The following is a 14,318-nucleotide window of genomic DNA, read 5'->3' on the forward strand; positions in this document are numbered from 1 at the left end:
AAAGTTGATTTTCATCATGGAGGTCTTTAATATGTCAATAGCTTATTAAAAATATACTGAATTTATTTAAGCTCCCAGACTAGTTGTTATAGTGAAAATAATAATATCAATACCCATGACTGTCATCAATAATAACAGCACCAATGGTAACCTGTGTAGTAGTGTTAAATCTGGGCAGTAATAACAATAATAATAATGAGGAGAAGAAGAAGAAGAAGTGTAATAAAATAAAAGTGTGGAGTAATGGTGTCAGTGTCAGATCGGGATCCTGCAGCTCCAGAGGCAGAGACACCTGCAGAATGAAGACAGGGAGAGAGAGACAGAGAGGAGAAGCAGAAACTACAGGAGAGAGAAGACACAAAGGTAATGGCATGCAGTGGTGTGATATAAATGCATGGAGAGAGACGAAGAGAGAGACAGAGAGAAGAAGAAGTGCTCAGTGCATCATGGGAGTTCCCCCAGCAGTCTAGACCTATAGCAGCATAAGTAAGGTTCAGGGTTCACCTGACTCAGCCCCAACTAAAACTTTATCAAAGAGAGAAGTTTTAAGCCTGATCTTAAATGTAGAGAGGGTGTCTGCCTCTCAAATCTGAACCAGGAGCCTGATAGATGCAGGAAACTAAGAAGCTGTTCTGTTGGGATAATAGGTTACTATGACCTCTTAAAGGTGCGATGGAGCTTGGTCATTCAGGGCTTCGAAGGTGAGGAGGAGGATTTTAAATTCTGTTCTAATTTACTGGAGCCAATGCAGAGAAGCTTACACTCCTGATAATAAGTAATAACATTAGTAAAGTATAGAGGTAACAAATGAATGGACTAGTTTTTTTGCATCGTTCTGAGACAGGATGCGTCTAATTTACTGCGCAGGTGGAAGAAGGCCGACCTGTGTGAGGTGAGGGAAACATCTACACAGGCAAACGCTTGCTGCTCTAACTTTAAGCTGGTCAGCCCTCACCTGTAATGAAGCAGCACTAATTCCAAACCCCCCACTGTGAGCTTCCTGTCTGTTTGCTAACATTGCCTCATGGTTGAGTGTCACGGATGTCAGAGGGTCACTGTGGATTCGTCATGAACATGAAGCCGATGTCAGACTGAATAATGAGATGGTGACGAAAAGGCAATTTAGCCTCTTTAGGCGTAAGCGTAAGCACAACCATTATGGAAAACCTTTCAAATCAAAAGCACTCTGAAAAAAATTGCCTGATGTGACCATTTAAAACACTTTTCACTGCACAAGCTGATGCGCCCTCCTTTTGTAGCCTCGCTGTGTGTGTGTCTTTGCATCTCTCTGATGTTGAGCCCAGGTCGCTCCAGGCTTTATTCAAATTCAGTGGCTTATTTGCTGCTTTTCAAGAGCCGATGACACATTTGCACTGAAGCACGCTCCGGGCTTTAATAACAACACTAAGAGTACCTGCGAGGGAGAGAGGGGCTTGTTAAGCTTCATGGTCATCTCAGGTTGCTGTGACAGAGCTTCAAGTAGTGTGTGTGTGTGTGTGTGTGTGTGTGTTGTGGTGGGTAATAAAGCTGAGAGATTAAGAGGATAAATTGCTCATTTTGAGGTGTAATTCAAGGGAAATCATTCTCTTTCTCTCGTTATTTCATTATGTGAATACTTTCAGGGATGTTGTTAGTTCCAAATGTAACAGACAGAGCAGAGGTGGAGGAAAGCATTCATTTGTGTGTATGTGAGTGTGAGTGACAGCGCTGGAGGTAAAACTGTAAGGTGATGCACTGCTGCTGGCGTCTCTCCTCCAATTCATCAAACATGCACCGCCCACTCAACAGAGAGTAAGACACACTCACTTTAAGCTGATGTGTATCCATCTGTGATAAACAGCCGTTTTGTTAACATATCAGTCGTTCAACTTGTTGTGATTCGTTTGGTCTCGGGCGACACCAGGTAACCAGCTGTCGGTGTAGCACTCACCGCATGAAGAGACAGACTTTGTGGGTTGGTAGTTGAATTTTTCCTGAATTTTGCAATGGATGGAAAAGTGAGTTTGACATTTCTGTGTTGCTTGCATTGCAATTTATGTCAGTGGGGTACAGTACAGCAAGTTCTCTGGAAATTGGTGGATTGGTCCATGTACCTGTTCAGAGAACACCGTGACCAAAATCATTTAATTGCAGTTTATCCTGGGCAGTTAAGACAGTTGCTCAGATTTGTACTTTCTGTCCAAAGAGTCCACTGCAGCTGGAGTTTTAGACATACTGTATACATATATCATTATAATGTCAGCCTGGACATTAATACCAAGGATTATCAAGCAGGCATGAAATTTAAGAGCCCTGGAGCTCTGGTGGAAAGTTACATGAGAAGATTGATACGACTGCCTTACTTTTTAAGATGAATATGAAGTTATAGCCAGCAGCCGGTTAGCTTAGCTTAGCAAAAAGAGTTTTCAGTGTGTAAAATTGGAACGTGTTGAGTTTCTGGTTTTCAGTGAAGTACAATGAAGTTAAATTGTCCAAGATGCTAAAAAGATTAAGACTTGTGTGAATGTGAACATCAAATAGACCAAGTTTGTACCATAAGAGCAGAAATGTGTGGGTTTTTTTTTTTTTTAAATATGCAGCAAACCTGTGTAACTTTACAGAGTCTAAATTGAGCTGTCAGAGAGGTGGGAAGAGACACAGATCTCTTTCTCTTTCCCCTCTGCTACTTTATAAATTAAGTTGATTCATGAGTGAAAAATGTTTAAAAGTCAAGGAAGGGGGCGTTTCGATGTTAGATTGGGTGATGATGTGAGGCTGCAGCAGTCAAAAACAATTCAGTTCAAAGGCCAAAGATGATTATTTCCTTCTCTGTGAATCATTGGTGAGAAAATGACTCCATTGAGGGAGAGAAAACAGCAGCAGAGAGTCGGATGCTGTTCATTTCCAAACATCAGATCTGGCTGCCTAATTAGTCTTAGCCTTTGACAGAAAACATCTGCCTGCCTCTGCTGACTGGTTGTCACTTTCAAACTGGAAGGAGTCATAGGCTGCGATGTGTGAACAATTTCAAGAGATTTTATCACCCATGAGTCAACGGGCCGCCACTGCTCTGACAACTGTCCCTCAGTGAATCTGATGCCAGCACAGCTGCTGCAGAGCACGCGCAGGGAGAGTTTATTATTTATGAGGCAGTTTAGTTGATATTTGGAGCATTTATTGCCATTTTCAGTTTTATTTTAAGTTAGGTTTTTTTTTACATATTTTATTTTCATAGCCATGACCATCATTTCTATCTGTTATACGATTAATTCAGGGCACGAAACACAAGCAGTCAGACTGACAGATTTGAAGTATAAAAATCTGGGTGTACAGCTCTCGGGGAGTAGGCTACTGTTACAGATGTAAAATTTATTAAGTCTTTTGTGGCTCCAGAGAGAGCTGTGTGAAGTCGGATAAACGGCCTCAAGTGATGTCACTTGAGTCACTTGGGTCAGTCAGTTGGGTCTGAAGACTTCAAGTTTGAAAAGTATAAAACTCTGGGGGTGTGGAATCAGAAAGAAGTGAGCTCACCAACTTGCATTGTGGGTAATAGAGGTGACCAGTTTTGACAAAGAAGATTGTCTGGATTAAAAAAGAGAATACATCTGGTTCTACTGCATCAGTGTATGTGATTTATAAGTTCTTCTCCAAATATGTTTTAAACTATGAATACTGCTAGGATTGACAGAGTTAGCTTGTAACTGGCAGGGGCTGACACAGTGTTCGTGGGTGTGCTAATGTGAACACTCGCTCTCTGTACTTACAAGGTTTCAGGGGTTTTTTTGCCCCGCCCCCAATCTCTGCAAATTGATGGGATCAATGTGGAAGCATCAGTATAATTATATAACATGTTTAACACGTGGCCTGTGTCATTAGATCTTCTGAAGTTCTTTGGGTCGAGGCTCTGTATTTGTCAGTAAGGGAAGTAATTATTTCAGATTTGAATGGGATTTGAAGTAAAAATGACAGGGCTGTCAACAACTAAATTCACATGATGGTGATAAGGTGGGAGGGAATAATTCAGCACTACAGTGGAAGAAAATTTCCCTTCTTTGTAAGTCTTTTCTCAACTCTTCTCAAAGTACTTGCTTTCACTCACTGAGGACCAAAGTGTCTGCTGCACAAGCCATGACGGAAACTTTTCAAAACGCCCCCGATCTGCTTCATCAAGGCATCATCAAGCAGTACACTACAATTTGTAATTTTCTCTTAGGAGCTTGCCCACTCTGCCAGCCCCTGCTGTGTTGTCTTACTGTGGGATTCTGCCCAGAAACATGTTAGAAATTCATGAGAAAAACAACTTCTGACTTAACAAAATGGCACAAGACAGACAAAACAAATCTGTTTTTATTCATGCTGATGTGTCTTTGCTGCTGGTTTCTGTTTTCTATCATTTATAATCTACTCCACCTTAAATCAGACTGTAATCCCCTGAATTCCTAATTATTTCCAGCTCTGTCTATAACTTTTATATTTTGCCCAGACCTGCTGAAAAAAAGAACATAAGCTTAAAAAAACATAAATTCATCTCTACTGTTTTTTTGTTCTGATGTTGGTCTTTTATGTTGTGCTATGCTTCAACTTTCAAATTAACGTGTTTGCATGAAGTTCCTGAAACAGATTGAGCCGTGAGTGAAAGTTACATCATCCTTCTGAAAAATGTTTTAATTTGCATGAGAAAAAGATTTCAGTAAAAATGTTAAAAGAACTTGTTCAACTTTCTCAAGGTGCCATTTGCATGTAGTAATTGAGAGTGAGTGTCCCAAAATGCCACAAAAAAAAAAAGAAAGAAAGATTGAGTTGTCAAATTCCTCTGCGTCAAAATGCGCTGTGAAGTATCATCCATTTCCCCCTTCTCTTCTATATTTAGACCTGCATTTCATCTGCCTTGAGTCTCGTCATCTGCTGCACGCCTGCTGCATTCCTCTCTCAGTAGTCACTTTAAATACTCATGTAGTGTCTGAATCTGTCATTGATCTTTCATCTTAACCTATTTGCTTTCTTTCCATACTAATTCCCTGCGTAGAAAAACTTGAGCTTGTCACATATTTGGCTTGTTTGTGTTTATTTCAGAGCATTTCAGCATTTTTTTAGTCACTGCTCCAGATATAATTACAAGTTGTAGCTCGCAGCAGATCAACAGCCATCAAACAAGACTTCAAAAATGTGTGTACAGACATGTGAGTAACTTAATGATGAATATGTAAATATGACTTTGAGACATTCAAGAAGGGTTTTAAAAGTGGGTCTGGAGTCACGGCTGTGTAGGCAAAGGGGAGCCTCTGGGCTTACTTCAGGCACACTCGCTCCGAGCCAAGGATGTAGTTAAAATGCCTTCAGTGGTCCGGACATATCTCAGTAAACAAAGAATAAAATAAAGACACCAACAGGTTTTGACTCACACTGGGTCTTGAAAGAGACAAAAACCAGAGTGGACTGACATGATTCCTTTCATAGACCTTTAATGGCTGAGGAAGCTAAACCAGCATGTCACAGGATGAATATACAACAAGTCGTCATCCAAATTGGATGATCACCCCCTCTGATAGAAAGCTCCACAAACTCAATAACCCCCACTTTCAAAAGGCTGTCGTTCCCAACAGCCTCAGTCTGCTTGCTGTACATTCATGGTGTCATATGCTGGCTCAGCCTCTCAGGCCATTAAAGGTCCTAAGGTAAAAGCCTATAGAGGCTTCCCTTTGTCTACAGCTGACCAGTTTAACTCCTACAACCCTTTGCACTCACCTGGAGCTGTGTAGCTCTAGAGCTACACAAAGACACAAATCTCCATCCACATACACACTTAATGCAGAGACTTCTGTCAGCACAAACAAATGAAAAGAATGCAAATAGTGAAATTCCTCCGGTAATGAGATCCTAATACTCAGCTCCCTCTGTCCGCTGCAGGCTTCTTTTATCAGTTGCTCTCAGAGTTTCTCTCTTATGATGATAATTAGAGAGCAAAACATCCTATAAATAGACCCATAGACCAATTCCATCAAACACACATATACACAGCCTCCTGAAGCTTCCTGCTGGGTGGGCTCGTACCCAGGGAGCAGTGCATTCTGGGTGAGGGGGCTCACAGGGAGGAGAGAGGAGGCAGCATGTGCAAGGTTGAAGGTCACCCGCAATCTACTTCCAAGAATAAGTACGCACTGACTGCAGGCACGCACTGTCTGATTTTATGCATTATTTAACCAGAGAAGACTGTGTTGACTGTGAGCTTGCTTGAATTTACAGCAGCTGCATGATGCATGAGTCGAGTCAGGTCAAGCTGAGTCAAGTTTATGAAGCCCAGTATCATGCAGCGTCTCAGTGGGCTTTAAAGAAATGCACAGCATGTTCCCAACCCAGCATGGACAAAGTTCCCAAAAAAACTTTGACAAAAATGGAAGCGGAAAGAGAGAGAGAGAGAAAAGAGAGCAAGAGAGAGAGATTCACCCATCGAAGAGAAGGCTCCAAGGGGAATATTAATGAAATGAAAATAAGTGGTGCCAGGCATTGCCGACCTCTAACCTCTGCTTCTTCCATGAGTATGATGGAGGAGAAGGCAGTGGGTCACAGCACACACATCACCAGACTGACAGGTCAGACTTCTGCATCCTGACATACACGTGCACCCTGAGTGGTTTTCAGATGAGGATTTTCAGCAGGAGGAAGTGAGTCGTGCCCTTTCCTCCAGATCCACCATGTACTGCCTCACTGTGAGTGTGAAGGGAGTCTGGAACATAAGATTCCTTTGACAAGGAGAGGACACTTGTTTAATTGATGGGACAAGGTGATTTATGTTGAAGACAAAAAAAACAAAAGAAAAAAAGAAAAAACATTGTCTGTGTGGGATATCTCATCGTAATCTTTTGTGAAGTTACAGGAGGAAAGTTTAGGTGTTTTTCCGTTCGACCCCTATCAGATAAAACTGCAGTTTCTACACAACCGGGAGCCAGAGATATTTTCTGTTCCACTAAATGAATTTATTTTTGTTGTCAAACTAATGATAAGCTTTGCTTCTCTAGATCCTGCACCTGGAGCAATGCCTTTATTTGAATGAGTGTGAAATGATATTGGGTAGGATTTGGCGACAGTGCTGCACATTTAGTAAGAAAATACAGATTTGAAAAGGCAGCACTTTCTGTCTGCTGATGCTGCAGATTGTTGAGGTATAAACGTGTAAATATGAAATAATGAAAAAAGAAAAAATTGAAAGAAAATTACTTTTATCCACAATCATTGATACATTGATTGTAGTGCACAGACTGTTGTTACCATTATGTAATTCCTTGCATCCTTCAGGCTTTCTGACAAATCAACATTCATGCAATGGAGCCATCATTAGCACGGTTCAATTAGACCTCTCACGTGGAACTGATTTATTATGTGATTATGCAGCTCGAGGGCTCTGCAGCCACCAGGGATTCGGGTTATTTTTTACTGTTCTTTACATTTACTCTGCTGTTCTGCACATTGAAACATTACAAGGTTATTTCAAAACTCTCAACTAATTGTTGTAGAGGCAAAACAGTGACATGGTTTCCTGCCTTGAACAGCAGCAGGCATGTGGTCAGACCTAATGTAAGCATTTCTATTTCAGATTAAGATAACGACAGCCTCTATTATCCCCACAGTGGGGAAATGTGCAGTGTTACAGCAGCAAAGTTAACAGTGCAAGAGAAAAAACTGCAAATGACAGTAACAAATACTTGTGAAAAAGATAAATAATGGAAAATGATATAATAATATGTACCGTTAGATATTTACAAAATATACAGCAACAATAGCAGCAGATAATGGATATTGCATTGTTGGTGTGTGAAGTTATTGCTTAATCTTTAAAAAGCAATTTTCTTTTTCAAAATGCATACTGTGGTTTGCTCAAGATGGGAACATGTGTTTCCAATATGGCGTATTGTCAGGAATGATGCCTGATTGGTCAGCAGTGCTGGGGTTGACATTGCAATGTGCTGAGTAGGGGACTCACATAACTGATAAAATGCATCCTAAAAATATGGGTGTATTATGTGTAAAATGCATGTGTGTTAGATGTAAATATGTTGTTTGTAACTTCTCTGTCGAATGAGTAAACTTGTCCTCACCAGAAACAGTAGCAGTAGTAATTTGTTCAGACACTTATGTTCATGCAGCCCAGTATCCAGAGTTGTGTTGATATTAGTTCAAATCTGAAATGCACAACTTATTGCTAATGTTCAGTCACATGGTTTTATTAACCTTGACCATTTTCTTTAGTTTTATAACCCTAACTGTACCTCAAACATTGTTAATGTGCCACAACCACAGTCTTTCTTCAACCTTAGCAGTACTGGTGCCGTGTGCAGACATCATAAAAGCAGCAGGGTTGGTTTATGTTTTCATGGTATTCAGCAGTCTAATCTGAACCAAACATAAACCACAGGGGCAGCAGTTCACATGGATCTGGAAATTTTGGAAGCCACTGAAAAACAAGACTGACCTGCCAGAAGGGCTCTGCCAAGACCACAGCACGCTCCAGTGGGTCACTGCGGAAAGGGATGTTTTGTTTGTTTTGCTGTTTAGTCGAGAGGAGTCTGTTTTACAAAAGAGACAGCAGACATGACAAAAATCTGATTTGCAGAAAAATATGTAGACTCTCCATCCCTCTGTCTCTCTCCTGTTTCTGCTCCTTCCGTTACGTCTGTGTCTCCCTCATAAACATGCACTTGGTGTTGATCTCAGTTTTTGATTGGAGTGGTGCAGACGTGAAGATAAACCTTTTCATCCGCTCCCCCCGCAGCAGGGGGCAGATTCTTTGCAGCAATGTAAACAAGTTATTTGTGTTTATTTTTCATCCTCCAATTTATAACTTTTCCCACCCCACATATTTAAAATGACACTGACTGGACTGTGCAGTACATCTTTGTTTCTACCCCTCCTCCCCCTTCGCTCTGCACCATAATCACAGACACATGCATTTGTCATCACATGATACTGTTGATATTAATCATTCTGACTGAGAAGGAAATACTCAAAGAGATGACTAGTCTGTCCTCTTCTCCACAGAGAGGGGGAGTAGGGAGGAGAAACAGCAGGTTACACAGCGAAACAAGAGAGTGAGAGGAGTCCTGTGGGAATAATAGAGGAAGAAAATGATAATAAAAGCTGAAGGAAGGTGTTGAAAATGAGTGGAGGCTGCAGGGAAACAGGATGAGGAGGATCAGGAAGACTGCGTAAAAGGATGATGAGGAAGTGTGACATGGAGGTAGAGAGGTGACAGTCCAGTGACAAGTACATTAGTGTGACAGCTGTGTCACGATAATTCAGTGTAAAGTCCAAAAACCTGAGCGGTTGTGTTTGTGACGGCTTGACTGACTGGGTCCAGGGTCATGACTGTGGTCAGAAGGGTTGAAGAGGGTTTTCGTTCATTATTCTTTTAAGTTTGAGAAGAAAAATGTTGGCGTCAGTCAACAGGTTAAAACAGAAGCTGCTGACTGTAAGATTTTAAAGGAGTAGTTTGCCATTTTGGAAAATACACTTATTTGCTTTCTTGCCAGGAGTTAGATGAGAAGATCCATAACCACTTTCATATCAATGTGCTGAATATGAAGCTACAGCCAGGAGACAGTTAGCTTATCTTAGCATAAAGACTTGAAACAGGGAGAAACGTGACTCTGTCCGAAGGTAAAATGGTTCATTAGTGAGCTTTAAAGGAGCTGGTAGGTGACTCTTTTTTCACTTTGGGCAGAGTCAAGCTGAGAAACATCGTGGCAGAGTCTCTATAGTCAGTATTATCAGTTAAATGCTGCGGTTTTGCCTCCACAAGGCTTCAAAGTGTCATTTTATCTCATCCTCTCTCAGCTGCATTAGACATTTACATTTACTCATTCAGCAGACGCTTGCATCCAAAACCACTTCTGAGTGAGGGACATCTCTAAAGCCTCAGTGCAGGAGCAGACCTTGAAGTAAAACTAAATCTGTTACAAGAAAAAGTACAAGGAGATCTGTCGTCCTTGTCTCCTCATCAGCACACACAGTCCCAGAGTTCACAGTCATCCACAGCTTCCTCCTGTGCACTGGCAAAAAAATATATATATATATATATGAAAATATATAAAATATATGAAAATATCCCAAAATAACTCAGTGTAAATATTCCTGTGTCTTCTGTGTGTGTGTGTGTGTGTGTGTGTGTGTGTGTGTGTGTGTGTGTGTGTGTGTGTGGTTTTGGGGATATAATAAGGTGGTGATATAGCTAACACAGTGATGGCAGATGGTGTTTCAGTGTAATGTCCAACAGATGGGGAAACATCTTCGTTTGCAGTGACCCAAAAACAGACGACAACCTTTACAGTCACTTCCATTTCTAAGTAGACTTCTCTCACTGGCTGTGTACTGCGCACACACACACACACACACACACACACTCTCACTTACACAGGATGATAATGGAACTAAAAGCCCTCAGGTTTTCATATCCCACTGTTAAATATTAAAAAAAAAAAAAAAACACCTACTCTGCTCCTTTCTCTCCACTTTTCTTTCTTCCCTTCTTCCCCCACATTTCCTCTCTCACCCCTCATCCCTTTCTCTTTCCTCCACCTTGTCTCTGCAGCGTCTCAGTGTGTGTCGGCGCTCGGATGTGGACCTCACTACGAATACGCCATCGAGGAGTTCTGCCTGGCCAAGTTCAGACTGGACATGCAAGAGCTGGATCAGAGACACTGGTGTAGCTGGGAGGACACAGTCGAGTGAGTAGGACACACACACACACACACACACACACACACACACACACACACACACACACAGAGGCATCCAACCAAACACAAATGCCAGCAGATCTATATTCACACAAATCAGCTTCAGGTTTTGCATGAGAATTCAGTTGCAATTCCATCCTCTTTGTTAGTTTTAATGTGATAAGAACATTAAATGCCTGAACTGGGATCATAATATGTTTTCTAAAAGCCTATAGCACAATGATCTCCACACACCAAAACATATTCGTTTATTCATCATCTGTGATCCAGTGTGAGTCAACAAAATGACCAGGTTTTAGATCTGTTTGTTTCTGTCTGGAGTCTGGAGAGAGAGAGTGAGAGAGAGAGGAAGAAAATGTAGAGGGGGGAGAGGGGAACAAAGAGGCAAAATGCCTTTTGCATGAACAGAAATCTCTTGTGCGTGCACAAATATTATCTAAACGACACCCGACACTGGTTTCCACAATCACTCGACAACTTGAGTCAGTTACTGGCATCAATTAGCACAATTAAATAATTACAGACAATCCACTCCCCACTTGACTTACTGTAAAACAATACCCAACCCCCCCGGTTATATCTGATTTACCACTGACAGCTTATAACTCTCCTCACCAGTAATGGCTGTAGTTGTGTTTTCTCTCTTTCTGGTAGTTTTGTGTCTCTCTCTATCCATTTTTGTAGTCAGTTGATTTCCCAGTGAGAAATGTTTAAAAGTTAGTACAAACTGAGGCTCTGAACCTGACCCTGTGGGCCCCGGGGCCGGGGCCTGTTAAGCCCCTTCAGTAATCTGTCCATGGCCTGAGCCAACTATGTCATTGTAGGTTTGGAAAAACCAAGATGGAAACCTAATTTGGGTAAAGGAGCATTGTTTCGTGACTTGTGTAAAGCCTTTGATAGTCAGTCAGTCAGCCAGTGCTCTGAACTAAGTAGTCTAAATATAAATAATATTCTTACTGTCAAGTAGATAAAATCATACTTCACTGCCTGTCCCTGTTGTGTTTGGATAAATAATGAAGTCATCAGCAGAGGCCTGAAGCATAAGGATATCATCTGTCTTGATGTATGTGGATGACATGATATCCTCATGTGGTCCATGCTAAATCTGTCATAGTGTCTGTTCAGATACTTGAGTCAATGGATAAAACAGGAATGTACTAATGAGGTTAACGGAAGAATTCATAATTTCAGTGTAATTTGTTTACAGCAGTAAACAAAGAAATAAATCAGGCAGGTATTTTAAATTCTACAAGAAAAAGTTTTTACTTTTCTGCTCTGCAGGAACAAACTTTCCCAGATCTCAGCAATTAACTTGAGCAACAGAAAGTTATTATCACAATAAATGAAATTCTTTAATAAGGGTCTAAAAGCTGGATAGAATTTTTTTCTTTTCATCTAAGACCAAATAAATAATTAAAGACTCTTCCTGATAATCTGAAAACTCAAAATATATATTTAAATGTATTTTTCAAAATTCATTTGACCTTTCAAATATATGTACGTTTACATTTGTACAGGTCTTTATGAAATATTGTACAATATTGAACTATTGAACATGGAAGTCACTGCTCATATACATTATATTATATATCGAGTGTACTGCAGTGGTAAAACACTGCAGTTTGTAGCTAAATCACTTTAAAGCTCCTCCTCTTATTGTTGCTTTAGGTTAAATCTGTTTGTACATGGTCCCTGACAGTGAATATAATTCAGAAGATAATGTTGTTTGAGTTGTGGAAAAAAGAAAAGTCAGATTTGCTTCTGCAATGTGCTTCTCAAACCACAGACTTCGCTCTACATTAACTGGACAGCAAGTGTATGTGCAGAGAGCATCATATTTAAGTAGTGTGATTTTTAGCACTTACGTTTTGTTCTTACATACTCACAGACCCCTGAAAAAGCAGGAAAAGAACAAAAAAAAGGAAATAAAAAAAAGAACAGTGATTGAAAGATTGAAATGTCAAAAGTGGTTCAGCTGAGTAGAAAAGGTCAAGTTTCAGGACAGTTGTTCCCCCTTTGAGGAAAAGCTGCATTCTGGCCAAGATGCCACTGGGGAGTTCTAATTTAGCTGAAATGACATTTGGTGTCTGTGTACGTGTCTCTATGAGTGTGTGTGTGTGTGTGTGTGTGTGTGTGTTATGGTGCAGTTGTGCACAGTGCTTTCCTACCTCTCAGTGTATCCGTCACAAGGAGGACAGTCTCCTCGACTCTCTGGTCTCTCCTCCGTCTTCAGCTGTCACTCACCAGTCACATCAGCCTGACTTTATTCATGGCTTCCGCCTCATGAAACACTTGACACTGTTCTAAACGTCCTAATTTCTTCCTCTCCACGTGAAACCTCTGTCATACTCTCTTGCTGAATGGAAACGGCAGAAATCACAGGTAAAATGATCAGGTATGTTCCTGTGATCGCATTCCTCGTCATATTAAACACACTCTTCCATTTTTCATGAGCGTAATCCACATTCCTCCGGCTGTATGTGCTGCCGTACAAACCCCGACAATTCTACTGAACTGTCGCTTATTGTCACTGCAGTAGATACATTATTAAATGCTTCTGTGTATTTTTCTCAGATCCCAGAATATAGTGAACCTACTTCCATTATACTTTCAAAGAGAAAAAGTGCCAGGGTGATTGTGCAAGACTGCCTTTATTCTGCATAAAACATTTTTGAATTAAACACAAAAAGTTTGTCAAAAAAGGGGAAAACTATCTATTAACTGTTCTGCCGTGTGTCTCGTCTTTTCTTTTTTTCCTAGCAACTGCAGTCACATTTTGCTCTCCTTCCTTCATTCCCTTGCTCCCTCTTAAATCCTCCTCTGCTGTGGACTTTCATGGATATTTATTTGCTCTAGCTCATCTCCTTTTGTTGTATTATACACTCTAATGTCAGGTGCTCAGGTGCTCATGCTGAGATACTGCAAGTTTATTTAGTGATATCCCTGATATGTTTGTACTCGCCAAGCCCCACAAGCAGTTATTGTAATTGTCTCATGGCACCAAACTGTATGTCCTTCTGTCAATATGCTGTAGTGTCCACATCGAACTCCAACATGCAATTAGAAAAAGGCACCAAGCGACTAAAATCATGAGCTCTGATCATCTTGATCGTTTGGTGTGAGACGATCATCCGAGCTGTCTTAAGTCGGGTTTGCTTGCATCTTGATTAAATCAAGCATATTTAATAATATTATTAATATTAAGTTTTTCTTGGTGGCAAGGGTAATTGGACAAAAGGAAAATCATTTCAAAATAAAACAGGAACTCATGAATACGATGGTCAAATAGTCATTTCAGTTTCATTTCAGATCATGATAGTTATAGTGTTGACTTACTATATAAACTCGACTTCTATATAAAAAAAAAAATATATATATATAATAATTTTGAATTGAAAAAGCAAAAAAGTCTTCCTGTAAATGTCCACAAGGAGCATGATGTGAGATAATCTCAAGTAGTGATCCTGAAAGAACCCCAGTCTTTGCAAAAATCTTGTGGTGTGAGACTAAAAGTGTGACTTATGACACATTTTCTTTAGATGTGAGAGGGTGTCAGACTTCAGTCTTTTAAAAGTCTTTTCAAAGTCTTCTAGTGTGGGTGAGCACAGC

The 14,318-nt window shown here is 40.5% G+C and overlaps 1 protein-coding gene across 1 annotated transcript in view; it reads left to right on the plus strand.

Moving 5' to 3' along the window:
* Nucleotides 1–14,318, plus strand: part of ramp1 (receptor activity modifying protein 1) — a 53,067-nt gene that overhangs the window by 20,914 nt on the left and 17,835 nt on the right. The window contains exon 2 of the mRNA XM_071472624.1: nt 10,562–10,697. Within this exon, the coding sequence (XP_071328725.1) occupies nt 10,562–10,697 (136 nt within the window). The remainder of the gene's footprint in view (nt 1–10,561; nt 10,698–14,318) is intronic.

This window comes from Trachinotus anak, unplaced genomic scaffold, assembly GCF_046630095.1.
Source record: "Trachinotus anak isolate AG129_WGS33_773 ecotype Australia unplaced genomic scaffold, CSIRO_AGI_Tana_v1 ptg000039l, whole genome shotgun sequence".
Taxonomy (NCBI): Eukaryota; Metazoa; Chordata; class Actinopteri; order Carangiformes; family Carangidae; genus Trachinotus; species Trachinotus anak.